The 27855-nt window shown below is 37.3% G+C and overlaps 1 protein-coding gene and 1 long non-coding RNA gene across 2 annotated transcripts; both read left to right on the top strand.

Moving 5' to 3' along the window:
- Positions 1-5: 5 nt before the first annotated feature.
- Positions 6-18841, top strand: LOC103514733 (putative uncharacterized protein DDB_G0286901). Its single transcript, XM_026827614.1, has 8 exons — positions 6-148; positions 549-666; positions 1530-1675; positions 2971-3151; positions 3941-4897; positions 5040-5109; positions 17505-17889; positions 18165-18841. The coding sequence occupies exons 1-8, from the start codon at positions 6-8 to the stop codon at positions 18781-18783; spliced, it is 2619 nt and encodes an 872-aa protein (XP_026683415.1). The 3' UTR covers positions 18784-18841.
- Positions 18842-26677: 7836 nt separating this feature from the next.
- On the top strand, positions 26678-27512 carry LOC113469747. The gene is made up of 2 exons (XR_003393075.1): positions 26678-27051; positions 27295-27512. It is a non-coding gene; the product is annotated as an uncharacterized LOC113469747 (long non-coding RNA).
- The last annotated feature ends 343 nt before the right edge of the window (positions 27513-27855 follow it).

The following is a 27855-nucleotide window of genomic DNA, read 5'->3' as shown; positions in this document are numbered from 1 at the left end:
AGGAAATGGCTAAAATCCTGAATCACCCCCGTGTATACAGTTTCCTTCATATTCCAGTACAATCCGGTAGTGACCAGGTACTAGCAGATATGAGGCGAGAATATACCAGGGCAGAATTCATACATGTGGTACAGTTCCTATCAGAAAGGTAAAGTTAATATCCTACAGTACTCTGTAAAACTAATAAGTTGAATGAATGAAGAATTTCAAGTTTAAAATTTTCCAACCTGGAAAAAGCGTTTTTTATTACGTAACAAAGAAAGAACTTCTAGGTCATTAGACTCGTGTGGTCTGTGTTACAGCATGTCCGTCGCGTAGTAAGTCCCGCAGACACCCACCCTATATACTGGAACATCTAGAGGTGAGAGGGAATAATATGTTTTTTAAGTAACTCAGTAACTCTGTTTATTAATATTTTTTCCTTCTCTTTTTTTTTCGACATTTGTTTTTGTCTTTTGGAACTGCGAGAAAAGAAATTTTTCTGTACATATTTATCTAAAATAAAGAGTAAGTATTTTGAATATAGAACTTCCAAATGAATATAGAAGGAGAGACATTGGCTCATCCCTACCTGAACTACTATGGGCATTGATAGCGGTGCTACCAGATCATGCTATGATGAGAGTGGGTATGACTAATCCACCCTATATACTGGAACATCTAGAGGTGAGAGGGAATAATATGTTTTTTAAGTAACTCAGTAACTCTGTTTATTAAAAAAAATTCCCTTTCTCTTTTTTTCGACATTTGTTTTTGTCTTTTGGAACTGAGGGAAAAGAAATTTTTCTGTACATATTAAAGTAAAGAGTATTTTGTTGAAAAAAAAAACTAAGTTTAATAACATAAATGGGCTCAGAAACGGCAAAATTTTCAATTATACTCATTCTCTCATGTATCTTGCAATATTATGATGTATACTTGATGCAAATAAATAAATTCCAAGTAATGCCTGTAACTCACACTCGAACTGTCTCACAGACCTGGATCTGTGTGGTGGAAAAAGCTTGAGACCCAAATCTGTCAGACGGTCTAAGTCTAAAGGTAGAAACATACTACTATCACGTCACGTGAGCTCGTGTGAGCTTTAACAGACTTCTAACAATAGACTGTATTATGTTATGACTGTATTATGTATTATGTTACGACTGTATTATGTTATGACTGTATTATGTTATACATATTTGTATTGGACTGCAGTGTTTCGCCTTTTCCCCTGGAATTTTAATGAGCCCCTTAGTTCTCCTCACGAGGCTGAGAACTTACTCGTAGGTAACTACATTTGGAAATAACCAGCAGAATGTGTTATCTCAGACGTACACCCGTCCAGATACAAATCAGGCATTACATCGCTGAACTTAAACGATTCCTTGTTAACTCGTGCATTCATCGTCCTATATATTTCACTGATTGTTTCTCTCTGTAAGCCCTGACCAAAAGTTCAAGTTCAAAATAATATGTTGTTTCTGTTTCTCTCTGTAAGCCCTGGCCAAAAGTTCAAGTTCAAAATAATATGTTGTTTCTCCTTACAGGAAATGGCTAAAATCCTGAATCACCCCCGTGTATACAGTTTCCTTCATATTCCAGTACAATCCGGTAGTGACCAGGTATTAGCAGATATGAGGCGAGAATATACCAGGGCAGAATTCATACATGTGGTACAGTTCCTATCAGAGAGGTAAGATATACAGTATTTTGTATAGTGACCAGGTGTTAGCAGAGAATATACCAGGACAGAATTCATACATGTGGTACAGTTCCTATCAGAAAGGTAAAGTTAATTTCCTACAGTACTCTGTAAAACTAATAAGTTGAATGAATGAAGAATTTCAAGTTTAAATTTTTCCAACCTGGAAAAAGCGTTTTTTATTACGTAACAAAGAAAGAACTTCTATGTCATTAGACTCGTGTGGTCTGTGTTACAGCATGTCCGTCGCGTAGTAAGTCCCGCAGATGAAGTAGACCCCACAGTAGTAGTATGGCCATGAACATGAACAATGCCAAGATACAACTCACAGCCAGTGATAACAGTAGAACAACTTTAGATTTTTGGAGAGGTGATCTTCACTCTGCTGGTAGGTAGGTAACTGTCAACTAACGAAAAAGTAAAGGCTTTCTTACTTTCTATCACTTTTGAAACTTGAAAGATCTAGATTTGATTCACAAAATTAGAATAGGTAGTTTTAAAAATTTCTTTTTAAAAAGTTTAAAGAAAATTTCTGATTTTGGATTTTTTTTTTTAGATTTTTTTCAATTTTTCTGCTTCGTGATTGGTCGATTCTTCATTTTGATCAGTGGCGAATTCCTAATTTAGGTACTGTGTGTAAAAAAAAAGTACCCTATCCCCTCCCGTATGAGTTCTACGACACTGAAAAGGCGGCCATATTTCCTCGTGTGATACGAAAACAGCTGAATGGGAAATTTTACAGGCGGTATTTTTTTGCAAGGGATTTTTTTTTGGCCGGGCCAACTTGACGCAAAACGGATTTGTTTACTTTTTGAAAAGTGATAAGTGATAAAAAAAAAAATCTTGAGTTGAGATGTGAAGATTGAAGATGAAGATTCAGAAAAGTTCTCGAAAATCTGAGGATGTCAGCTCCTTTTGAGTAAGGAGGAGCTTAAGGCTTAATCCTGGATCATAATCATTCACCAACGTTTCTCATATTTTCACACAGGCAGTAAGTACAAAACTAAAGTCAAATAGGCCTTTTAACAATGAGACAGTCTCAGGTCTCATACCTGAGCAATTTTCCAATATTTCCCAAGACTTCAGTATAGTAGGTGGCACTTCCATGTGGCAAGTGTTTTAATATCATTGGTCCAGTCATCATTGTCCATCCAAATGAATAGGAGTGATTTGAATTGACCTTTCTGCTGATAATAAAATTATTTAGATTATTAAAATTTTATTCACCGTGATAGTGTGATAGTGTGTTTCTACCGTAACTCTAATTTCCTCATGATGATTGGCAGGGTTCCCGGCCTAACCATAGCGACTGACATTATCTGTGGATTTCCCACCGAGACTGAGGCTGATTTCAATCTGACCATGTCTCTATGTGAAGAGTTCAGGTTTCCCTCTCTGTTCATCAATCAGTTCTTTCCTCGACCCGGGACACCGGCCGCTAAACTACCGCTCATACCTGCTCAGGAGGTGAGTGAAAAATGGAGGTAAAGTAAATTAGAATTAATATTAAGGAGCGTATACACTACTTTCAATGTCACAAAAAAGGCCAAATGTTAGATTTGGTACGCTTTTGTACCAATCAAATTAGAATTAATATTAAGGAGCGTATACACTACTTTCAATGTCACAAAAAAGGCCAAATGTTAGATTTGGTACGCTTTTGTACCAATGATATTTGTACCAATCGCGACTAAAAACAAGGATTTTAATGGTGGGTTATGTTGCTTTTAAGTTCAGGAAAACAAAAGAGCTTTTCCAATCAACCACTGATCTTTTCATTCACTGTGAGACCTTGACCAGGGTGATCTTCAATGGTCCTAGACTGTACCAATCACGTCTAAAAACAAGGATTTTAATGCTTTTAAGTTCAGGAAAACGAAAGAGCTTTTCCACTCAACCACTGATCTTTTCATTCACTGTGAGACTTTGACCAGGGTGATCTTCAATGGTCCTAGACTTTGTGTTTGTGAGTCCTTTCTGTGCCTAGTTTCCTAGGCCTAGGGAAGAGAATTTCATCTAGAATCTAGATGAACTTTAAACCTCACCTCGCTTCGAGCGGTCACAAATAGACTCTTGTCACTGTGAGACTTTGACCAGGGTGATCTTCAATGGTCCTAGACTTTGTGTTTGTGAGTCCTTTCTGTGCCTAGTTTCCTAGGCCTAGGTAAGAGAATTTCATCTAGAATCTAGATGAACTTTAAACCTCACTTCGCTTCGAGCGGTCACAAATAGACTCTTGTTTTTTATTTCCCCCAGGTAAAGAAACGTACAAAGCGTCTGACGGATTTGTTCCAGTCCTATTCTCCCTACTCTCATCTCCTGGGCACTATACAGGGTGTACTCGTTTCAGATGAAGCACATGATAGCATCAACTACATAGCGCATACCAAATCCTACATCCAGGTAATAGTACCCAAGCTAGACACTATACTGGGCACATGGGTACGTGTAGTTATAGTGCAGACTAGGAAACATTGCCTCATTGGAGAACTGCTCGAGACACCAGGGAACATTTCCACCAATCAGAATGAAGGGGAAAATATTTCACCCAATGGGAACGGGTTTGAAAAAATTTGGACTAATGGGGGCGGGGTGAAGAATTTTACTCACAACAGTGAAGGTAAAAATATTTCGACCAATGAGGGTAAGGTGAAAAAGATTTCAGCCAATGAAAGCGTTAACGATAATGGATTGGAGGCTGAAGACAATCTCATTATAAGAGGTGGAAAGAGTAAAAAAGACACGATGGATAACTCGCATGATAATGATGCATTGTATGATGTAAAGACTAATGGATCTAGTGCAATAGATGGGAACAATGGTGTGATGAAATCAGCAAATGAAGGAAATGGTGACAATGAAGGATTAAACAATAGTGGAAGTGTTGGTTATATTACCAATGGAAAAACAATTAATAATGACAATCTACTCAATCAAATAACAATGAAAGAACTCCAAGACAGTTATCAAGAACTCCAACAAATTCAACAAAATGGCTACGTAGGATGCAAAAATGTCGAAAGGAATAAGATAGACCCACCAAATAATGGTCACATTGGAGCATATTTTGGATCGGTCAATGAACACAGTGACAATCCATTGCACATGCAAAACAATCCCACTGACTTTGACAAAAGCAGAAACGATATTAACAATATGTTTAATAAAGAGACCGATAGTATCAACATTCTCAGTAAAGAAATGAGTAGACAAATCGGTCAATGAACACAGTGACAATCCATTGAACATGCAAAACAATCCAATTGACTTTGACAAAAGCGGAAACGATATTAACAATATGTTTAATAAAGAGACCGATAGTATCAACATTCTCAGTAAAAAAATGAATAGACAGAATGTTAAAAGTAAAAACTTAGATATTAACAATGGGATCAATAAAGAGATGGATGTAAAAGACATAAAAAGTAATTCTGCAAAATATATATGCCTTTTTGGTTCTCCTTATCAAGTTGACCCACAGAACTTATATATAATGACTGCTGAAACCCTCCAAGAGCTAATAAATTGTCCTCACGAGGTTGAGGGCGCCCCAAACTCCAAGCATAGTGCCTCAAAAAACTTTGATCCGGCCGGGAATCGTACCCGGGAACTCCGCCGTGCAAGCTCAGTATGATACGCATTCGGCCACGGAGGTTGCTCTCTTTTTCCAAATCCTATGTAGTTATTGAGCCACTAGTTGATTGACACAATAGTTGATATGTTTCAGGTCACTCTGTCAGACTGATGGGACAGAAGAAGAAGTCAGGCAAGAAATTAGGAGGAGCCTCACTACAACTACCCAAAGTACGCAAGAATCCACTCATTGAAATTATCCCCATCAATACCGGGTGCCTCAATCAATGTACTTACTGTAAGACTAAACACGCGCGCGGACACCTGGGCTCTTATCCACCCGGTAAATAGATATTATTATAAGTTTTTTTTTTGTGGAGAGAATTTCAACAACGGAGCTCTTATCGTCCCGAAATGGAATAGAGAAGGAGGACAGTATAGGAGAAAGCCAGTCGTTCCGAGAACCCTTATCTGTTTAGGATAAAGTATGCCCCGCGCAGGTCTCTACCCCACGACCTATCGTTTACAAATTAGGCGCGCTACCTTCCAAGCTAACTAGGCTGGCTTATTGGCTTCTTGTTTGTTATCTGATTTAAGGTTCCAAATGTTTATCAAAGATTTGAGAGAATTTCAACAACGGAGCTCTTATCGTCCCGAAATGGAATAGAGAAGGAGGACAGTATAGGAGAAAGCCAGTCGTTCCGAGAACGAACCTTATCTGTTTAGGATAAAGTATTCCCCGCGCAGGTCTCTACCCCGCGACCTATCATTTACAAATTAGGCGCGCTACCTTCCAAGCTAACTAGGCTGGCTTATTGGCTTCTTGTTTGTTATCTGACTTAAGGTTCCAAATGTTTATCAAAGATTTTGATCGAATGAAGCTTTTTTTTTTAGATACTAGCCAAAATCCGTCGTTTCGCTCCGGATTTCTGATAGTAAGTCCTTAAGGCATGGCCGTTCATGTCACTCATCCATTTAGTGGTCTTGCTCGGCGTAGCTTAACAAAAACGAACCGGAAGATAGCCTATAACCTTTACGGGAGTGCAAGCAATAAGTTGACAAAGTTTCATAGCAATGGGATGAGCGGTTTGGCCAGGCATAAAGTTCGAACAAACACACACACACATTCATAGCTTAACAAAAACGAACCGGAAAATAGCCTATAACCTTTACGGGAGTGCAAGCAATAAGTTGACAAAGTTTCATAGCAATCGGATGGGCGGTTTCGCCAGACATAAAGTTCGAACACACACACACATTGTTTTTTATATATTAGATTATTGTTTTCTTTGTGGTTTTGGTTTCAGAGGAGATTGTAGCTCGAGCCAGACAATGTTTCTCGGAGGGTGTCATAGAGCTATGGCTTACTAGTGAGGATACCGGTACTTATGGCAGAGACATTGGCTCATCCCTACCTGAACTACTATGGGCATTGATAGCGGTGCTACCAGATCATGCTATGATGAGAGTGGGTATGACTAACCCACCCTATATACTGGAACATCTAGAGGTGAGAGGGAATAATATGTTTTTTAAGTAACTCAGTAACTCTGTTTATTAATATTTTTTTCCCTCTCTTTTTTTTCGACATTTGTTTTTGTCTTTTGGAACTGAGGGAAAAGAAATTTTTCTGTACATATTAAAGTAATTTTTTTTGGAACTGGGGGAAAAAAAATTTTTCTTTAAATATTAAAAAAAAGAGTTTTTTTTTAAAAAAAAAAAAAAAAAAAAAAAAACTAAGTTTAATAACATAAATGGACTCAGAAACGGCAAAATTTTCCATTATACTCATTCTTTCATGTATCTTCCAATATTATGATGTATACTTGATGCAAATAAATAAATTCCAAGTAATGCCAGTAACTCACACTCGAACTGTCTGACCTGGATCTGTGTGGTGGAAAAAGCTTGAGACCCAAGCCTGTCAGACGGTCTAAGTCTAAAGGTAGAAACATACTACACGTGAGCTCGTGTGAGCTTTAACAGACTTCTAACAATAGACTGTATTATGTTATACATATTCGTATTAGACTGCAGTGTTTCGCCTTTTCCCCTGGAATTGTAATGAGCCCCTTAGTTCTCCTCACGAGGCTGACCTGAGTACTTACTCGTAGGTAACTACATTTGGAAATAACCGGCAGAATGTGTTATCTCAGACGTTCACCCGTCCAGATACAAATCAGACATTACATCGCTGAACTTAAGCGATTCCTTGTTAACTCCTGCATTCATCGTTCTATAAATTTCACTGATTGTTTCTCTCTGTAAGCCCTGGCCAAAAGTTCAAGTCCTTGGGACTAAAATTTCAATTTGAAAGAAAACAGCTTCACAGCAGTTTAGAGTTCAATTTCCATTGAGATATACAGAAGATTTTACATTAATTCGTGTACGTAGCTGTGTGAATAAGCGAGAGATGTGTATATATCAAACATGATTTGCAAACGCCAGAGATTGCCTTGGACTCGAACCACCAACCTCCAGATCCAAAGTGCACCGTGCTAACCACTACAACATTGAGGTTGGTTCTGAACACAGAATTATTCTAGGAACAAAGAATGAGTCCTTACGTCAGATTATGATTCATTATGTAACGTGAACCGAGGTAGTTTTGTTTACCTACCACGGTAACAAGGTGGTTAACTGGTCGCCTGGTGAACGGGAGGGTGTGGGTTCAATACCAGGTTCAATTTCATTCCCATTTAAAGCTTTCAAAAACCAACTACATAGCTACCATGATGTCCATGAATATTGTATACGATACCCTACGTACTTACATATTATTAAAAATAGAGCTCGCTTTTTTCTAGAGTTGTGAAATAATAATAATTCAATAGAAGGTTAGGGATAGGGAGATACTAGGTATTTATTTAACAATCTAGATCTTGCTTCGAGAACAATAGAGTATAGCCTATAGCACATTTGTTATGTTACCTTATCAATCTCAGTAGGTGATAATGATAATAATTCACACTTATACATAATATTATTAACTAGACCATTGGGTTAATATGCATATACGAGAGAGAACAAGCGTTCATTGTCCTCCCTTGTCACCCGTCTACACGTACCATACTCGTTGTTACTTATCGTGAGTGACCCACGTGGTAATTCTCAGTGTTTTTCCCTGGAAATTGGTTTAATAGGGTTTTCATTAGACAACTTCAGATTAATTATCTGGCGGTACACAGCGCGAGCGTACCTCTAAATATTTTTCCCAATATCCATAGGGACCTCTAGGTTGGTACTAGGAAATCTCGCGGTACCTAGGTAATTCTGTTTGCCGTGGTCTGTAATCAGCAGATTTCTGTAGATTTTCCTTTCTATCACCCTCTCCCTATGTATAGCCCCATCTCTCAGAACAAGGAATTACAAACGAAACGTGTACTTTTCTTCACAACCAGGAAGTCGTGTGAGGTTCCTACCAGATTTTTCTTCTTTAACAAACACTACAAAGAGGCCGTATAAGCCCCTTAGTACCTTAGTTGATAGCCCTGGTAATATCTCTGTAGTCTAAAGGGGACTACACCTTAGTACCTTAGTTGATAGCCCTGGTAATAAAAGCCAACACTTACTCGTACCTACTGGGTAGGAAGTTAGTTAGCTACATAAGATAAACTATAGGTCTCTAGTTTCTTGCCTATGTATTAAAAATCCAGTATAATTTTCTAGGTGTTAATTACTCTCATAAGGTCATGATCATGAGAGATAGCCTTTTCAATTATAGACTTTGTATACGTGGAGGAAAATCCTTCACATTGACCCAGGATCGATTTAAGAATATCTATTTCAATCTTGAACTAATTAAGTGTGCCCTGTGATATTTCTATGACAGAAGAGTCATTTTTAAATGGCGAAAACAGTCCCGAAATGGACCTTTTTTGATAGACCTCTTCATTTGTGGCGAGACGGAGTTTTTGCGGATATGAGCAGCATTGATAAGAGTCTCCTTTACTATTACACTGGTAATACCCTAACTGGTCCCTATCAGGTTTCCCTCTCTGTTCATCAATCAGTTCTTTCCTCGACCCGGGACACCGGCCGCTAAACTACCGCTCATACCTGCTCAGGAGGTAAAGTAAATTAGAATTAATATTAAGGAGCGTATATACTACTTTCAATGTCACAAAAAAGGCCAAATGTTAGATTTGGTACGCTTTTGTATCAATGATATTTGTACCAATCGGTCCTATCAGACTTTTTCATACTAAATTTCATACGTATACGTACTAATACTAAGTAAACTAAGTTTCATCCATTCTTTGAGGACCTTTGTCCATTTGACTTTGATATCGATCAAGACTCATAGGACCCCCTGAGGGCTAGTTTTCTGAGTTCTTCAGTTGACTGAACCACTAGTAGGTACTGCAATATCATTAACACAGTATTGTACTACAATATCTTAACACAAGTCCCGGGGTCAATGAACTCTGAATCACCTGTTCATATCTAATGTACCTACCGTACATAATAAAATATTACGAGCATGGTTCAGGAGAACACAAACGTACAGAAGGTCCTGGGTTCGAAGCCCAGAGGCAGAAAAAAACGAGGTTTTCACGAGATAGGTAGGTATCGAGGTTGAATTCACCGTTTGCAACGGATCACTGAAGTTCAGCAACGTAGTGCGTGGTTGATATTTGGATAATTATGGATTATTCGGGACAACAAGTGACTGTTTAGAGGTGCACTCAGCCGCGTGAGGATAACTAAGTAGTTAGTCAAAATCCCAGTTCTAAACGAGACTCAAAAGCCTGAAATATTATAACCTTACCAGTGAAAGTTTTGCCTCTGAGATGGCATGAAAAATCTCATTGCCACCATATTGGTAAAGAAGATGGTCAATTTTCATTTAAACAGAATTTTCGTTTTTTGTAAAGATTATAACCTTACCAGTGAAAGTTTTGCCTCTGAGATGGCATGAAAAATCTCATTGCCACCATATTGGTAAAGAAGATGGTCAATTTTTATTGAAACAGAATTTTCGTTTTTTGTAAAGTGGTTTAACAGAGGGAACTGTAACTGCTAAGGTCATATCGTCCCGAAATAACTGGTCCCTACTAATTTTAAAGTTAGGTAAGGTACTCAATTATCCTCTCGAGGCTGAGTACACCCCGTATTCCATGCGCAGAACCAAAAAAAAAAAACGAAAAATTCTGCCTGGAATCGAACCCTGAACCTCTGGTGTGCACGCCTAATTTGATACCCTGTCGGCCACGGAGGTTGTCTGACAATACATTTGAATAATAATGTTAAAATAATGAAATTAATAATATTCCTTGAGTTTGGAATTTTGGCGTCTCCACTATTAATGGTGGATGTGTTCAAAAAACCATGCAAAAAATTCAAGATATCTTATCGTAGATTTTAAAGTTACAATTTAATGTGTACCCCCCTAGTCTATTCTAAGGTCTGTCCTGCCTTTATATCATTGATTAAAACTAATTATCATATTCAAGTCGTTACGAGATGGTTGTTATGAGGGGGAAACACAACTCGACTGAGAACTGAAGAGAAATCGTAATCACTTATCAGTGTTCAACACAATCTTGTGCCAAATTCCTAATCAGAGAAGATATCTTTGTATAATTAATAATTTAATCAAACAAACAGACTTCAAAATCGTCGATATAAAACTTGTTAACTCATTCCGTTCGATGGGTCACAGCAAGATAGGTACTAAAGTAGGTATGCGAGATAGAGATACCTAGTAACTAGTAAGGTACATACCTAGGTATGTTGCTAGAGAGGTCAATGACCCTGCAGAAAGAGTAAAGTACTCAAGTAGTGGTACCTACCTACCTATCTCTTCTCGTACATTGAAAAAGGAGAAGAAGAAGAAGAAGAAGAAGAAGAAGAAGAAGAAGAAGAAGAAGAAGAAGAAGAAGAAGAAGAAGAAGAAACAAAAAGAAGAAGAAGAAGAAGAAGAAGAAGAAGAAGAAGAAGAAATATATTCGCAAATTTGATCCTTGGATCGATGATTTAGAGGGGCACCAGCACCATAGGAATCGACCTTTCATGCTAAATGTTTTCCCAAATGCATAACCACTAAGTACGGTTCTTTTTTAGTACTTTTTTTTTCTTTGTTCTTAAAGTTTTATATTTTACCCAAAAATGCTTAAAATATATGTGGCAAAATAAGCAAAAAAGTAAGTCTTTTTAGGCTTTTATGGCATTTTTCATAGCAAAATAAGCCTTTTTAGGCTTTTTATGGCATTTTTCCAAAATTTGCTAAAATATGGCAAAATAGTATGGCGCCATGGCAATATGGCATTTGAACTTCCTTGCTTATTATGCAATGCCCGTTTTATGCTGATGTCAGGGCTACCTATATATTTCCCGCTGATATTATAGAAGTTCATATTGCTTAGGTAAGCTATTGGCAGGCACGTGTAGCCCTATGCTCTATGTCGCGGACAAATGTATCTTTTATTCCCTTATGTGAGATAGACCCGTGATATCATCGGCTGCAGCAGAGTCTGGTGTCTGCGTCTCCATCGATGCAGGTCGCAAAGGTTCCACAACTCTCTATCTTGGTCATCTCTTTTCCAGGTTCTTCCAGCGACTTTCACAAGGGGGTCCTGGTCCTCCCACCTCATTGCTGATCTTCCGACTGATCTTTTAAATTGTCTTGGACACCAATTGGTTAAACGATATGTCCAACAATCGTCTTTAAGTCTCACAACATGCCCTGCCCATCTCTTTTTACTCTCATATATCCTTTCTACAACATCTTTGATTCCACTCCTGTTTCTTATTTCTTCATTTCTAATGTGGCCTTTCTTGCTTACGTTGACAAATGACAATTATTCTTCTTTCTGCTGAGAGCGCAGGTAAATATGTGCGATCTTCACCTGACGGTTTTCATGATCTATTTTCCTGAAGTCTTCTATTATGATAGCTTCAATCTTCAATTCAGATTATCACCTTTTTTTGTCCACACATCAAATTGTTAGGGTAAAGAACATTAGGTCGGTTTAATTCTTTTGGCAATTCTTTCGAATTACAAATTACAGTTGAACAGGTACATAGACTTGATATCTTGAGAAAATTTCGACTCTAACACTGGGAATCGAACCCGGGATCTCCGGTATCTATTCAATTCAATATGTTTATATAATGTTTATCAATTTGACAAAAAATCTAAAATTAGTGTGCTGTACTTATGGCACATCCACTAAAAATTTCAGATCACTCAAGTTACTCAAGTACCTAAGTAGGTAAAGGCAGTTGTTCTCGTCCTTATGAGTACCTATGTACTTACTCATCTATGAAATTAATTCTACATGAATATTTAGCCCATCTTCTTTCTATAGCCCTTTGTGTTACTCTAAGACCATTCTCTTCTGATTGGCTAACGTCATATCGGGCTTTTATTTCTCGCCTTTTCCCTAGGATTTCAATTTTAAAAAGTACAGCTCCTCACTAGACTGGGTGCTCCTCTACGTCCAAGCAATGCCGGCCAATCAAACCGTCTGACAGATCTAGCTCCGATGCTTTTCAGACCCAAGTCTATCAGAGAGGCGAAACGTGTGTGGAGGAAAAAGCTTTGGACCTAGGTCAGAGAGTAAGAGGCCGGCATTAGTAGAACCAAATAACTTCAACTCCGTCGGGAATCGAACTCAGACCCGTCTTTGACCACTAGGCACTAGGCTGTCGAGTTTTTTTTTTACTCAGAAGAAGTGTTGTGCTGGTTCTCCTTCACTATTGTATTTGCCATTGTTTATAAATATTTAAATGTGATGTGTCTCTAATCTCTATTAGAAGCTCAACCTATACTATGTAGGTATATTGATTTAGAGAAATGAAGAAGGCCGCACAGGACCGCCATGGGGTCGAACGGGTTAAAACTGTAAAGACTACCTAGATAGGTAACACAAAAAGCCCACTCCGAGGCTTAGGTGTAGGGGCGAACAGCCCTAAAGGATGGGTTAAGCTACTACGAATCTACGAATCTACCTACTCATCTATGAAATTAATTCTACATGAATATTTAGCCCATAAGTACATAGGAGTACATAGTTAGCTTGAAGGAGATCTGTCTTGTAAGCGCTAGGTTGAGGGTTCAATTTCCGGCCGGGGCGACCTTTATCCTAAACAGGATAAGCTTAGTTCCTGGCTGGCTTTCTCCTATCCTACTTGTTATCTTCGTTCTCTCTTCAATTTCGGGACGATAAGACCGTAGCAGTTACAGTTCACTCTATCAAACCTCTTGGGGGAAAAAAAACACACGCTCATTTAATTGGAGAAAACACGCTTGTTATGTTGATTTCCAAGTGAGCATACGTTATAACAGGCTTGTCCAACCCGCGGCCCGCGAGCTCATTTTTGCGGCCCGCGAGCTCATTTTTGCGGCCCGCGAAGGCCCGCCTAAAAAAAATGAGCGAAAATGAGAAATAACAGTAAATATACTAAATAAAATAATTAGGACAATTAGGTAATGAATGAAAATTTTCTAATTTATGTATTTGTGTACCGAAGACGTGAATGTCGATATTCACGCACTTGTGTCAGCTGCAGTGTCCACAGAAATCGCACTAATGTCATCATGTGGTAAGTTTTCATAATAAAATGAAATTATATTTTATAATTACATTACACCAGGCTATCCCCCCCCCCCGCACGTTGAGTTTTTGCGGCCCGCCAACTCTCTACCTTGGTCTCTTGCGGCCCTCGGGTGCCCTAAGGTTGGACAACCCTGCGTTATAACTGAGACATTGGCTCATCCCTACCTGAACTACTATGGGCATTGATAGCGGTGCTACCAGATCATGCTATGATGAGAGTGGGTATGACTAACCCACCCTAAGACCTATAGTTTATCTTATGTAGCTAACTAACTTCCACTTCCTACCCAGTAGGTACGAGTAAGTGTTGGCTTTTATTACCCAGGGCTATCAACTAAGAACTAAGGTGTATAGTCCCCTTTAGACTACAGAGATATTACCAGGACTATCAACTAAGGTACTAAGGTGTAGTCCCCTTTAGACTGCAGAGATATTACCAGGATCGTTTTCCTGAACTTAAAAGCATTAAAATCCTTGTTTTTAGACGTGATTGGTACAAAAGCGTACCAAATCTAACATTTGGCCTTTTTTGTGACATTGAAAGTAGTGTATACGCTCCTTAATATTAATTCTAATTTACTTTACCTCCTGAGCAGGTATGAGCGGTAGTTTAGCGGCCGGTGTCCCGGGTCGAGGAAAGAACTGATTGATGAACAGAGAGGGAAACCTGAACTCTTCACATAGAGACATGGTCAGATTGAAATCAGCCTCAGTCTCGGTGGGAAATCCACAGATAATATCAGTCGCTATGGTTAGGCCGGGAACCCTGCCAATCATCATGAGGAAATTAGAGTTACGGTAGAAACCTAGAAACACACTATCACGTGATGTGAGGGCACTGTGACTATCATGAACGAAATTACCTACAATATTATGGGAAAACTTTGAACTACATCTTTCTGACTCCCCATGAGTTCACGTGACGTGATAGTAGTGTGCTTCTACTTTTAGTCCAGTGGTAACACGTTTGCTTTCCGTGCAGGAGATCCCGCGATCGATACCCACCACAGATAATGTCAGTCGCTATGGTTAGGCCGGGAACCCTGCCAATCATCATGAGGAAATTAGAGTTACGGTAGAAACACACTATCACGTGACGTGAGGGCACTGTGGCTATCATGAACGAAATTACCTACAATATTATGGGAAAACTTTGAACTACATCTTTCTGACTCCCCCATGAGTTCACGTGACGTGATAGTAGTGTGTTTCTATTTTTAGTCCAGTGGTAACACGTTTGCTTTCCGTGCAGGAGATCCCGCGATCGATACCCCCCACAGATAATGTCAGTCGCTATGGTTAGGCCGGGAACCCTGCCAATCATCATGAGGAAATTAGAGTTACGGTAGAAACACACTATCAAGTGACGTGAGGGCACTGTGACTATCATGAACGAAATTACCTACAATATTATGGGAAAACTTTGAACTACATCTTTCTGACTCCCCAATAGTTCACGTGACGTGATAGTAGTGTGCTTCTATTTTTAGTCCAGTGGTAACACGTTTGCTTTCCGTACAGGAGATCCCGCGATCGATACCCACTATCAACACAAAAATATTGTACTGATTCCAAATGTTTCTATGGGTCACTTTCTGTACCCCAAAACCCAAGGGGGGTACACATTAAATTGTAACTTTAAAATCTACGATAAGATATATTGAATTTTTTGCATGGTTTTTTGAGCACATCCACCATTAATAGTGGAGACGCCAACATTACAAACTCAAGGAATATTATTAATTTCATTATTTTAACATTATTATTCAAATGTATTGTCAGACAACCTCCGTGGCCGACAGGGTATCAAATTAGGCGTGCACACCAGAGGTTCAGGGTTCGATTCCAGGCAGAATTTTTCGTTTTTTTTTTTTGGTTCTGCGCATGGAATACGGGGTGTACTCAGCCTCGAGAGGATAATTGAGTACCTTACCTAACTTTAAAATTAGTAGGGACCAGTTACGGTATTACCAGTGTAATAGTAAAGGAGACTCTTATTAATGCTGCTCATATCCGCAAAAACTCTGCCTCGCCACAAATGAAGAGGTCTATCAAAAAAGGTCCATTTCGGGACTGTTTTCGCCATTTAAAAATGCCTCTTCTGCCATAAAAATATCACAGGGCACACTTAATTAGTTTAAGATTGAAATAGATATTCTTAAATCGATCCTGGGTCAATGTGAAGGATTTTCCTCCACGTATACAAAGTCTATTTATGTATCAACATGCAAGGACATTACCTCGAGGCTTATACGGCCTCTTTGTAGTGTTTGTTAAAGAAGAAAACTCTGGTAGGAACCTCACACGACTTCCTGGTCGTGAAGAAAAGTACACGTTTGTAATTCCTTGTTCTGAGAGATGGGGCTATACATAGAGAGAGGGTGATAGAAAGGAAAATCTACAGAAATCTGCTGAATACATACCACGGGGAACCAGAAATGCGTCAAGAGAAAAATATAAAAATAATAATAATTACATATTATGCACTGTACATACAATGAACATAGGTAGGTAGCTAACTACAACGTCATGTGCATGTAACTTTAATTCTTAGAAAATCAACTGATTTTTTTTTTTTTTTTTAAGGATGTTTGGATAGTTTGTTTGTTGTTGCAATTTAGATGCAAATTGGAATTGGTTTTATTTTTATTTTAGGATATTAGGAATTTTTGATTACCTATACCTATAACTCTATAAGTACCTAAGTTACCTATAACTACATACATACTTATAACCTCCCGTAGGTAGGTACAGAAATTAAAAATATAAATAATAATAATAATAATAATATATAAAAAAAAAAATGCAAGATCGAATCCAACGACTTGTGTATGTAGTACAAAATTTATTTCAGGCTTCATACACCCGCACCTGCCACCTCAATCACTGGAATTCAAACCAAATCCTCATAAGTTTTTAAGGGGGAAATCTTTCAATTTACCTACCAAAAAGGCCATTTCAAGCTTCTTGCGAACCCGCTTTTAATTGTTCAGATTTCAACCAACTCATCATTTTATAAACTTGGTCTCACGAGGCTATTAGGTACAGACTGCATTCTACTAGGAAACATTGCCTCATTGGAGAACTGCTCGAGACACCAGGGAACATTTCCACCAATCAGAATGAAAGGGAAAATATTTCACCCAATGGGAACGGGTTTGAAAAAATTTGGACTAATGGGGGCGGGGTGAATTTTTGCATTCTTCAGCACGTGACTTGTGTCCAGTTAGTCACCCATCCAGTCACTCACCACACTCATTTCAATTCACGCCTCTATAGGTAATACACTGCATTCTGCAGCACGTGACTTGTGTCCAGTTAGTCACCCATCCAGTCACTCACCACACTCATTTCAATTCACGCCTCTATAGGTACATAGGTAATATCATAATCATAAGGCGTGGAATGAACAATACCAGCCGAAATCCGTCGCTTCGCTCCGGATTTCCGCTAGTAAATCCTTAAGGCATGGCCGTTCATGTCACTCATCCATTTAGTGGTCTTGTCCGGCGTAGCTTAAAAAAAAAAACGACCCGGAAAATAGCCTATAATCTTCACGGGAGTGCAAGCAATAAGTTGACAAAGTTTCATAGCAATCGGATGAGCGGTTTGGCTAGGCATAAAGTTCGAACAAACAAACACACACACAAACAAATATTCATTTTTATATATTAGATTAAAAAGTAAAAACTTTGAAACTAACAATAAAATTATCACAGAGATCAATGACAAAGACATAAATATTGACAAAGGCGTTAGTAAGAACCTCCCCATTACCAATATGGTTAGTAAAGACATGTGTAACAAAAACATAGAGAGTAATCTAATGAATGGAGGAACTCTCGATAGTGAATTCATCCAAGGTTTTCTCAGTGGAGGATGTTGCAACAACAACTGGGATGACAATAATAACAATGACAAAACCAGTGGCGATCTGGCGTGTAAACGCGGCTCTGAACAGAACTCCAATAACTACAGTGACATGTGCTGTGACTCAAGCAAAACCTGCTGTAAAACTAATGATTCTGAAATGTCTGGTGATACAAAAAACAAGGAATCAAAGAAACCGGCGTGTAAACGCGGCTCTGAACAGAACTCCAATAACTACAGTGACTTGTGCTGTGACTCAAGCAAAACCTGCTGTAAAACTAATGATGATGAAATGTCTGGTGATACAAAAAACAAGGAATGGCGTGTAAACGCGGCTCTGAACAGAACTCCAATAACTACAGTGACTTGTGCTGTGACTCAAGCAAAACCTGCTGTAAAACTAATGATTATGAAATATCTGGTGATACAAAAAACAAGGAATCTAAAACCGTGGAAACACATCCAAAGAAACTAAACAACGAATATGTTGAAAATCTCGAATATGAAACCAAAGAAAACCATCTGGGAAATGACAAAGACCCAAACAGTTATGATGAGAAAATCCCCGATATTATAGACGACAATGACAAAAGTATTGTCAATAACGTACCCTTTATTGAAACTGAGCTTAAAAGAAGAACAGTGAAAACCAATCAGATTGCAGAAACTCGGCGCAGTGTTGCCAAGAGTAAAAACAAAGATGGCGTTGGTGTTGCTGATACCAAAATTAAAGATGGTGTCAATGTTACCAATAGCAAATATAAAACTGAAGAAGAAAACGCAACTTTCAAAAACCGTGCTCAGATTGAAAATGCTCAAGATGAAACTATCAATTCAATTGAAACCAAGTTCAGTAAAAACCAAACCGAACTCCATACCAATATTAATGAAACTTCTAGTCTAAAACCTAATGATAGAAAACACTTTGATAATATGAGTGCTAACACTCAGTTGAACTCGAATCTCCCTAAACCATCGTTTGGTCACTATGGTACTTGTGTGTTGAATCTAGTCCAATCTAACTTAGGTAGAATACTGTTTGTACTTATTTTTATATTGCTCGTCAGACTTTATGTGATCTTTTTCAAATAACTTTTTTTAACTTATTTTGTTTTTGTTTGTTTACTAGATTTTTTATTTATTTGTGACCACCCTTTTTTGTTTATTTTATGTTTGTTCCTATTTTGTTTTTTCGTTTAGAAATATAGTATTTGACGGATTTTTTGTTTGGAATTTTGGCGTTCTTATTTATTTTACAATGTTATGGAGGATAGGTATAGAAAAGAGCGCCATGATGATTTTTGAACACAAATTCCTAGCAGGGAGAGCCCCATCCAATGCTTATTAATTTATTAGAAATATAGTATTTGACGGATTTTTTGTTTGGAATTTTGGCGTTCTTATTTATTTTACAATGTTATGGAGGATAGGTATAGAAAACAGCGCCATGATGATTTTTGAATACAAATTCCTAGCAGGGAGAGCCCCATCCAATGCTTATTAATTTCGAAACAAAGTAAAACGTTCTAGAATTCTAGATCGATAGCTTGTCTAGAGATGTTATGTAAGTCCTAATAAATAAATAATTGGTCCAGCGCAGCGTCTTGATCAATAAATTTGAAATGTTCGAATCAATTAATATGACAGCTAGATAAATAAATTAATTGATGAGATTCTAATTTTGATGTGGGAATCTCAGCAATGTAGATTTAAATTGAGGCGCAGTTATGTTGAATTTGTTCTTGAATCTTCTGTAATTGTCACGCTTAAGTCATTTATTTCATAGGAGTATTTGTACAAAGATAAAAATGGCAACTATTTAGGTCACTAGGTTACCGAGCTAAATTTCTTTTTTTTTATGCTCAAAATCACTGATAATAATAATTTGAAATGTTCGAATCAATTAATATGACAGCTAGATAAATAAATTAATTGATACGAAATTGATGAGATTCTAATTTTGATGTGGGAATCTCAGCAATGTAGATTTAAATTGAGGCGCAGTTATGTTGAAATTGTTCTTCTTGAATCTTCTGTAATTGTCACGCTATTGAAATGTTCGAATCAATTAATATGACAGCTAGATAAATAAATTAATTGATACGAAATTGATGAGATTCTAATTTTGATGTGGGAATTTCAGCAATGTAGATTTAAATTGAGGCGCAGTTATGTTGAATTTGTTCTTCTTGAATCTTCTGTAATTGTCACGCTACCATTTTGGTGCAGAAATTGAAAATCTATACCCACATATTTTAAATTATTTATAATGAAACAGAGAGCCTTTTCAGAATTTCGTCTCACTGTCTCCTATAGGTACTATGCGTTATCGTTTCTATTCTTCTGACGCCGGTAAAGTCTGCTAAAGGCGTTGGTGCTCCAAAATATAACGAAAAATTTCCTTTGTGTGTTGAACATGTTTGTCAAATTTCATGAAAATTGGACAAACGTTCAATAGTTATCGTGACACAGACAAACAAACTCTATGCAAAATAGTAGTGTTGAAACTTAGAGCTCATTTCAATGGTTCAATAATTTCTACATTTCCATACAACCTACCTAACCTGTTCCTTCTAGAATTTAGAATTTAGATATTCTAGATAATCTAGATCTTGCTTCGAGAACAATAGAGTATAGCCTATAGCACATTTGTTATGTTACCTTATCAATCTCAGTAGGTGATAATGATAATAATTCACACTTAGTGTGTTGAACATGTTTGTCAAATTTCATGAAAATTGGACAAACGTTCAATAGTTATCGTGACACAGACAAACAAACTCTATGCAAAACAGTAGTGTTGAAACTTAGAGCTCACTTCAATGGTTCAATAATTCCTACATTTCCATACAACCTAACCCGTTCGCGTTCCTTCTAGAATTTAGATATTCTAGAATCTAGATCTTGCTTCGAGAACAATAGAGTATAGCACATTTGTTATGTTACCTTATCAATCTCAGTAGGTGATAATGATAATAATTCACACTTACATAATATTATTAACTAGACCATTGGGTTAATATGCATATACGAGAGAGAACAAGCGTTCATTGTCCTCCCTTGTCACCCGTCTACACGTACCATACTCGTTGTTACTTATCGTGAGTGACCCACGTGGTAATTCTCAGTGTTTTTTTCCTGGAAATTGGTTTAATAGGGTTTTCGCATTGCTATTAGACAACAGATTTATTATTTGGCGGTACACAGCGCGATAATAGTGCTTATTTATACTGCTCGCATATAGGACTGAAAAGTCCCTTTACTTCAGCATATTAACTAGACCATTGGGTTAATATGCATATACGAGAGAGAACAAGCGTTCATTGTCCTCCCTTGTCACCCGTCTACACGTACCATATTCGTTGTTACTTATCGTGAGTGACCCACGTGGTAATTCTCAGTGTTTTTCCCTGAAATAAATTGGTTTAATAGGGTTTTCACATTGCCATTAGACAACTTCAGATTTATTATTTGGCGGTACACAGCGCGAGCGTACCTCTAAATATTTTGCCCAATATCCATAGGGACCTCTAGGTAGGTACTAGGAAATATCGCGGTACCTAGGCAATCTGTTTGCCACCGCATACACCCCTGGCACACAGCCGACTGCAATGCCCAAAACAATTCGTTTAACCGACAAGTCTGAAAAGGAAATGAGTTGATTTCTAGCGAAATTCAGAACTTTATGTCTGGGTTGTGTTTTTTGGGTCTCTTGGATCACTAGGAACCTATTCGCTATTTGGAAATAGTGTATGTGTATTCTGTATTCAACGTGCTATTCACTTTACCCACAAGACAAGAGAGGTGACTCTCTTAGTATGGGGAAGTTTGCATCCATTAATTTCTGTGCTACTTCAGCAGTAGGCTACTACTATTACTGTGGTAAAATTCTCAAATTATATTGAGGATAAAATTCCATACCTCGGCTGGGATTGAACTCTCGCCCTCCTGTTTACCAGGCGAACGCCTTGACCACTACACCACCAAGGCAGGTGGTTATAAGTATGTATGTAGTTATAGGTAACTTAGGTACCTACTTATAGAGTTATAGGTATAGGTAATCAAATATTCCTAATATCCTAAAATAAAAATAAAACCATTCCCAATTTGCATCTAAATTGCAACAACAAACAAACTATCTAAACATCCTGAAAAAAAAAGCAGTTAATTTTCTAAGAATTAAAGTTACATGCAATGCACATGACGTTGTAGTTAGCTACTTACCTACGTTCATTGTATGTACACTGTACAGTGCATAATATGTACCTAATTATTATTATTATTATATTTTTCTCTTGACGCATTTCTGGTTCCCCGTGGTATGTATTTAGCAGATTTCTGTAGATTTTCCTTTCTATCACCCTCTCTCTATGTATAGCCCCATCTCTCAGAACAAGGAATTAAAAACGTGTACTTTTCTTCACGACCAGGAAGTCGTGTGAGGTTCCTACCAGATTTTTCTTCTTTAACAAACACTACAAAGAGGCCGTATAAGCCCCGAGGTAATGTCCTTGCATGTTGATACATAAATAGACTTTGTATACGTGGAGGAAAATCCTTCACATTGACCCAGGATCGATTTAAGAATATCTATTTCAATCTTGAACTAATTAAGTGTGTCCTGTGATATTTCTATGACAGAAGAGCCATTTTTAAATGGCGAAAACAGTCCCGAAATGGATCTTTTTTGATAGACCTCTTCATTTGTGACGAGACAGAGTTTTCGCGGATATCAGAAGCATTAATAAGAGTCTCCTTTACTATTACACTGGTAATAGCCTAACTGGTCCCTACTAATTTTAAAGTTAGGTAAGGTACTCAATTATCCTCTCGAGGCTGAGTACACCCCGTATTCCATGCGCAGAACCGAAAAAAAACGACTCTGTCTGGAATTGAACCCTGAACCTCTGGTGTGCACGGCTAATATGATACCCTCTCGGCCACGGAGGTTGTCTGACTATTCATTTAAATAATAATGTTAAAATAATGAAATTAATAATATTCCTTGAGTTTGTAATTTTGGCGTCTCCACTATTAATGGTGGATGTGTTCAAAAAACCATGCAAAAATTTCAATATATCTTATCGTAGATTTTAAAGTTACAATTTAATTTGTACCCCCCTAGTCTATTCTAAGGTCTGTCCTGCCTTTATATCATTGATTAAAACTAATTATCATATTCAAGTCGTTACGAGATGGTTGTTATGAGATATCTTATCGTAGATTTTAAAGTTACAATTTAATGTGTACCCCCCTAGTCTATTCTAAGGTCTGTCCTGCCTTTATATCATTGATTAGAACTAATTATCATATTCAAGTCGTTATGAGATGGTTGTTATGAGGGGGAAACACAACTCGACTGAGAACTGAAGAGAAATCGTAATCACTTATCAGTATTCAACACAATCTTGTGCCAAATTCCTAATCAGAGAAGAAAAAAAAACCTTTTATTTTTAGAACTTTTATTAAACATTTTAATGTTTCGAAAGGTATTTTATATCCCCTACTTCTTATTGATAAACTTTAATTTAAAAGACAGACTTGAAAATCAATTTACCTACCAGAAAGTTCTTGGAGGGACAAATAACTTAGCTCTTTGACTATTTGTTAAAATTGTTACCTATCTTAGGTAAATACCTGTTCAAAAACATTTTTTGTGTTCAAAAACATATTAAAGATAATTTATTTAATTGTTTTAACATCGCGTGGTTTTATTTAATTCATACATCATAACTTTGATTAAACATTCTTTCGCGCTACCAACTAAGCTAACTAGGCTGGCTAAGTGATGTGAGGATAGTGAACTTGAGAATATTGAGATTGAACAAATATGTAGGTAGAGAAGTAGTGTAAGTAGGAAGGTACTAAAGAGGAAGCCCTGTCGAAATATTTAGTGAACTTGAGAATATTGAGATTGAACAAATATGTAGGTAGGAATTATTATTGTATGTATGTAAGTAGGTACTATGTACGAGTATGATAGGTTGTATTTAGATTGTGAAGAAACTTGAACAAATTACTTTTAAAAAAGACGAAAAATCGACTACCTATCCATTTGTCCACCATGTTGAATGTTGCTTAGCTCCACTGTTCTAAGTAGGTAGAAATTGTAGAACTCAATCAGAAAAAGGTCCTCAGTGGGTACCAAAAAGCCCGATTGGGTCCAAAATCTAATCAGCAAAATCCTTATCTTTGTATAATTAATAATTTAATCAAACAAACAGACTTCAAAATCGTCGATATAAAACTTGTTAACTCATTCCGTTCGATGGGTTACAGCAAGATAGGTACTAAGTAGGTATGCGAGATAGAGATACCTAGTAACTAGTAAGGTACATACCTAGGTATGTTGCTAGAGAGGTCAATGACCCTGCAGAAAGAGTAAAGTACTCAAGTAGTGGTACCTACCTACCTATCTCTTCTCGTACATTGAAAAAGAAGAAGAAGAAGTTGAATAAGAAGAAGAAACAAACATATTAAAGATAATTTATTTAATTGTTTTAACATCGCGTGGTTTTATTTAATTCATACATCATAACTTTGATTAAACATTCTTTTTATTAATTTTATCTGTAAAGTTATAGGTATACCTACTTACTAAAAAAAATTCATGAGAAAACAGCTATAATCTGATATCTCCTAATTATCTCCCAATCAATAATAATCGGTTTTCAAGGAAAAATAAAAAAATTCCAGACATTCCAATTTTCTCGAATCGTAAATAAAAACTTATCAAATCCAAAAACATCGATTGGGCTTTCCGCAATTTTCCAAGTCTCATCATCATAATTAACAACAACGCGAAGTGAATTTCTTTCTGGACCAGCCTCTCACACTGATCATCTCTTAAATCGGACTTGAAAAAAAAAAAACGTCCTATCAGACTTTTTCATACTAAATTTCATACGTATACGTACTAATACTAAGTAAACTAAGTTTCATCCATTCTTTGAGGACCTTTTTCCATTTGACTTTGATATCGATCGAGACTCAAAGGACCCCCTGAGGGTGCGTTTTCTGAGTTCTTCAGTTGACTGAACCACTAGTAGGTACTGCAATATCATTAACACAATATTGTACTACAATATCTTAACGCAAGTCCTGGGGTCAATGAACTCTGAATCACCTGTTCATATCAGTCTAATGTACCTACCGTACATAATAAAATATTACGAGCATGGTTCAGGAGAACACAAACGTGCAGAAGGTCCTGGTTTTCACGAGATAGGTAGGTATGAAAAATATCGAGGTTGAATTCACCGTTTGCAACGGATCACTGAAGTTCAGCAACGTAGTGCGTGGTTGATATCTGGATAATTATGGATTATTCGGTACAAGTGACTGTTTAGAGGTGCACTCAGCCGCGTGAGGATAACTAAGTAGGTAGTTAGTCAAAATCCCAGTTCTAAACGAGACTCAAAAGCCTGAAATATTATAACCTTACCAGTGAAAGGTTTGCCTCTGAGATAGCATGAAAAATCTCATTGCCACCATATCGGTAAAGAAAGATGGTTAATTTTCATTGAAACAGAATTTTCGTTTTTTGTAAAGTGGTTTGACAGAGGGAACTGTAACTGATCCCCTGGAAAGATTCACCTCACACTGTGCTAATATTGATAGTCATTTATGCCCAAGTACCTATTAGAGTAGGTTTACTTACTGGGTCTTTCATTAATTGTGAATGGGATTATGGTACCATTACTAAATGAACAAACCGAGTTCCAGGTTTATCTTGACGATTTTTCCGCGTCTGCCTTGTAACCAGTCCGGACTTTATCCTGAACAGATGAGGTTTGTTCTCATAACGTCCTCTCTCCGCTTTCGGGACGATAAAACCTTAGCAGACCTTATGGGGTCGCGTGGATTGATGCGCCTACATACCTACATGTCTTCCGACAAATCAATTTGTCTAGCCGAAGTTTTTTTTTATTATTATTTTTTATTTACCATTGGAGGAAATGGATCGCTCGCTGGAAAAACTAAGGAAAATATGACAGATATGACACCCTCAAGAGGGGTTCATATTAAAAGACAGATCTCTCTAATCAAAAATGTTTATCTGGGCTGGGAACAAATTATATTGTGCCATTCATCACTATTTGTGTCCCATTTAAGATTAAACCCCCTGTATATTAACCGCTTTGTTACAATGTTAAGATATTAGACACAACCACAAGAGATAAAAATTAAATGACAAAGTTGTGCAATTATCTGTGGAGTGTAGACACCCCCCGGGTAGTGGGTTGGACGCCAACACTCAACCGGTGACATTTCATAAGAATTTAAGAGAAAGCCGGGCGGAAATGGAACCCGCGGCCCATCTAATTTGAAAAGCCGTGTAGTGCCTATTTAAAGTTAAAAAAATATACATAAAATACAAAGTTCTTACATGGAAAATTCTCAGCTAAAGGCAATATAGATTCAATAGAACGTTGATGGTTATCTGGGCTGGGAACAAATTACATCCGGTGACATTCCATAAGAATTTAAGAGAGAGCCGGGCGGGAATGGAACCCGCGGCCCATCTAATTTGAAAAGCCGTGTAGTGCCTATTTAAAGTTAAAAAATGTACATAAAAATACAAAGTTCTTATACATCGAAAATTCTCAGCTAGAGGCAATAAAGATTCAATAGAACTTTGATGACAGTATTTCCCGACAGATCACCGAAGTTAAGCTGTTAAGGAACGTTTTACTCTTGGTTGGCATCATCTTGAAAAGTGACCGTTTACTGCTGGCTATTTCAGAATGCACACGCAACGAGGACAACAACTACTGAGGATGAGGAGCTATCCCAACTGAAAGGAAAGACAAAAAAGCCTGAGCTGACGTTGGTGCCTCAAGGGCTAATACCCGCCACAGGCGGCGTGTCATGCAAGTGTGTGGCGGAAAAAGATCACAGGCAAAAATTTTCACACTTGTCAGCTTTTGCGTGATTTACCAATGTAGATATATTAGATATTGGCACCTGCAACTCTTACTATTGCCACTCATGTAGCGAGTGATTGACATTGATTGAATACAAGGCACTACTGTCTAATATATACTTCACGTTATTACCCACTTCAACCCATCTTATACCCATCACATCTCCTATCACATGTTTACTGATAACAGACTGAACATCGTGTACTACCTACCTTCTGGATTTTTGTTTCACTTTAGATTTTTCCAATTTTTTCAATCAGTCAGTGATTTATTGACAATCAAGAGGTGACGAGAGAATCAAGACTGAAAAAAAGTGACCCTTGTTAAAAAAGTTCGCGCCAATTTGTATCGAATTGTACCTACCTCTCTCGATCGGGAAAAAAGGACTTTTTGAAAGGATTTTGACTGTGTATATTTGTCACAAGTAACTTAGGTACCTACCTATTTTCTGTAAAAAAAAAAAATAATTGTTTCACTTTAGATTTTTCCAATTTTTTCAATCAGTCAGTGATTTATTGACAATCAAGAGGTGACGAGAGAATCAAGACTGAAAAAAGTGACCCTTGTTAAAAAAGTTCGCGCCAATTTGTATCGAATTGTTCCTACCTCTCTCGATCGGGAAAAAAAGGACTTTTTGAAAGGATTTGACTGTGTATATTTGTCACAAGTAACTTAGGTACCTATTATCTGTAAAAAATAAAAATAAATAATACCTACATACTTATCCAATTGTAACTATTGCTCATTTTATTTCAAAGATCAAAATCATAAAACTCTAGAACTTTGCTTAGCTAAATTGTGATTGATTGACCTTTTTAAAATAGAAATTCTCATATATTGACAGGTTTTTTTTTGAAGCCCCGTTTAAAATTTAAGTGACAATTAACCAAGGCATAATTCTGTGCATTTTGTAAATACATAGTTAAAATACGGAATACCTATTGTGAATTATTTGAATCTCTGATGGTGATATTGTTTAGATTTCTTGCTGAATATTGACAGGTTTTTTTTGAAGCCCCGTTTAAAATTTAAGTGACAATTAACCAAGGCATAATTCTGTGCATTTTGTAAATACATAGTTTAAATACGGAATACCTATTGTGAATTATTTGAATCTCTGATGGTGATATTGTTTGGATTTCTTGCTGAGAATGGAACCCGCGGCCCATTTAATTTGAAAAGCCGTGTAGTGCCTATTTAAAGTTAAAAAATATACATAAAATACAAAGTTCTTACC

Source organism: Diaphorina citri, unplaced genomic scaffold (assembly GCF_000475195.1).
Source record: "Diaphorina citri unplaced genomic scaffold, Diaci psyllid genome assembly version 1.1 scaffold1212, whole genome shotgun sequence".
Taxonomy (NCBI): Eukaryota; Metazoa; Arthropoda; class Insecta; order Hemiptera; family Psyllidae; genus Diaphorina; species Diaphorina citri.
This window is presented reverse-complemented; position numbering and strand designations above follow the sequence as displayed.

What these genes read in the sequence shown, in the direction of transcription:
- LOC103514733 (XM_026827614.1), top strand. Translation starts at nt 6, where the DNA reads ATGGCTAAAATCCTGAATCACCCCCGTGTATACAGTTTCCTTCATATT. An exon ending in GTACAGTTCCTATCAGAAAG is followed by an intron (nt 149 to 548) that starts GTAAAGTTAATA and finishes TGAATATAGAAG; the next exon opens with GAGAGACATTGGCTCATCCC. An exon ending in ATATACTGGAACATCTAGAG is followed by an intron (nt 667 to 1,529) that starts GTGAGAGGGAAT and finishes TTCTCCTTACAG; the next exon opens with GAAATGGCTAAAATCCTGAA.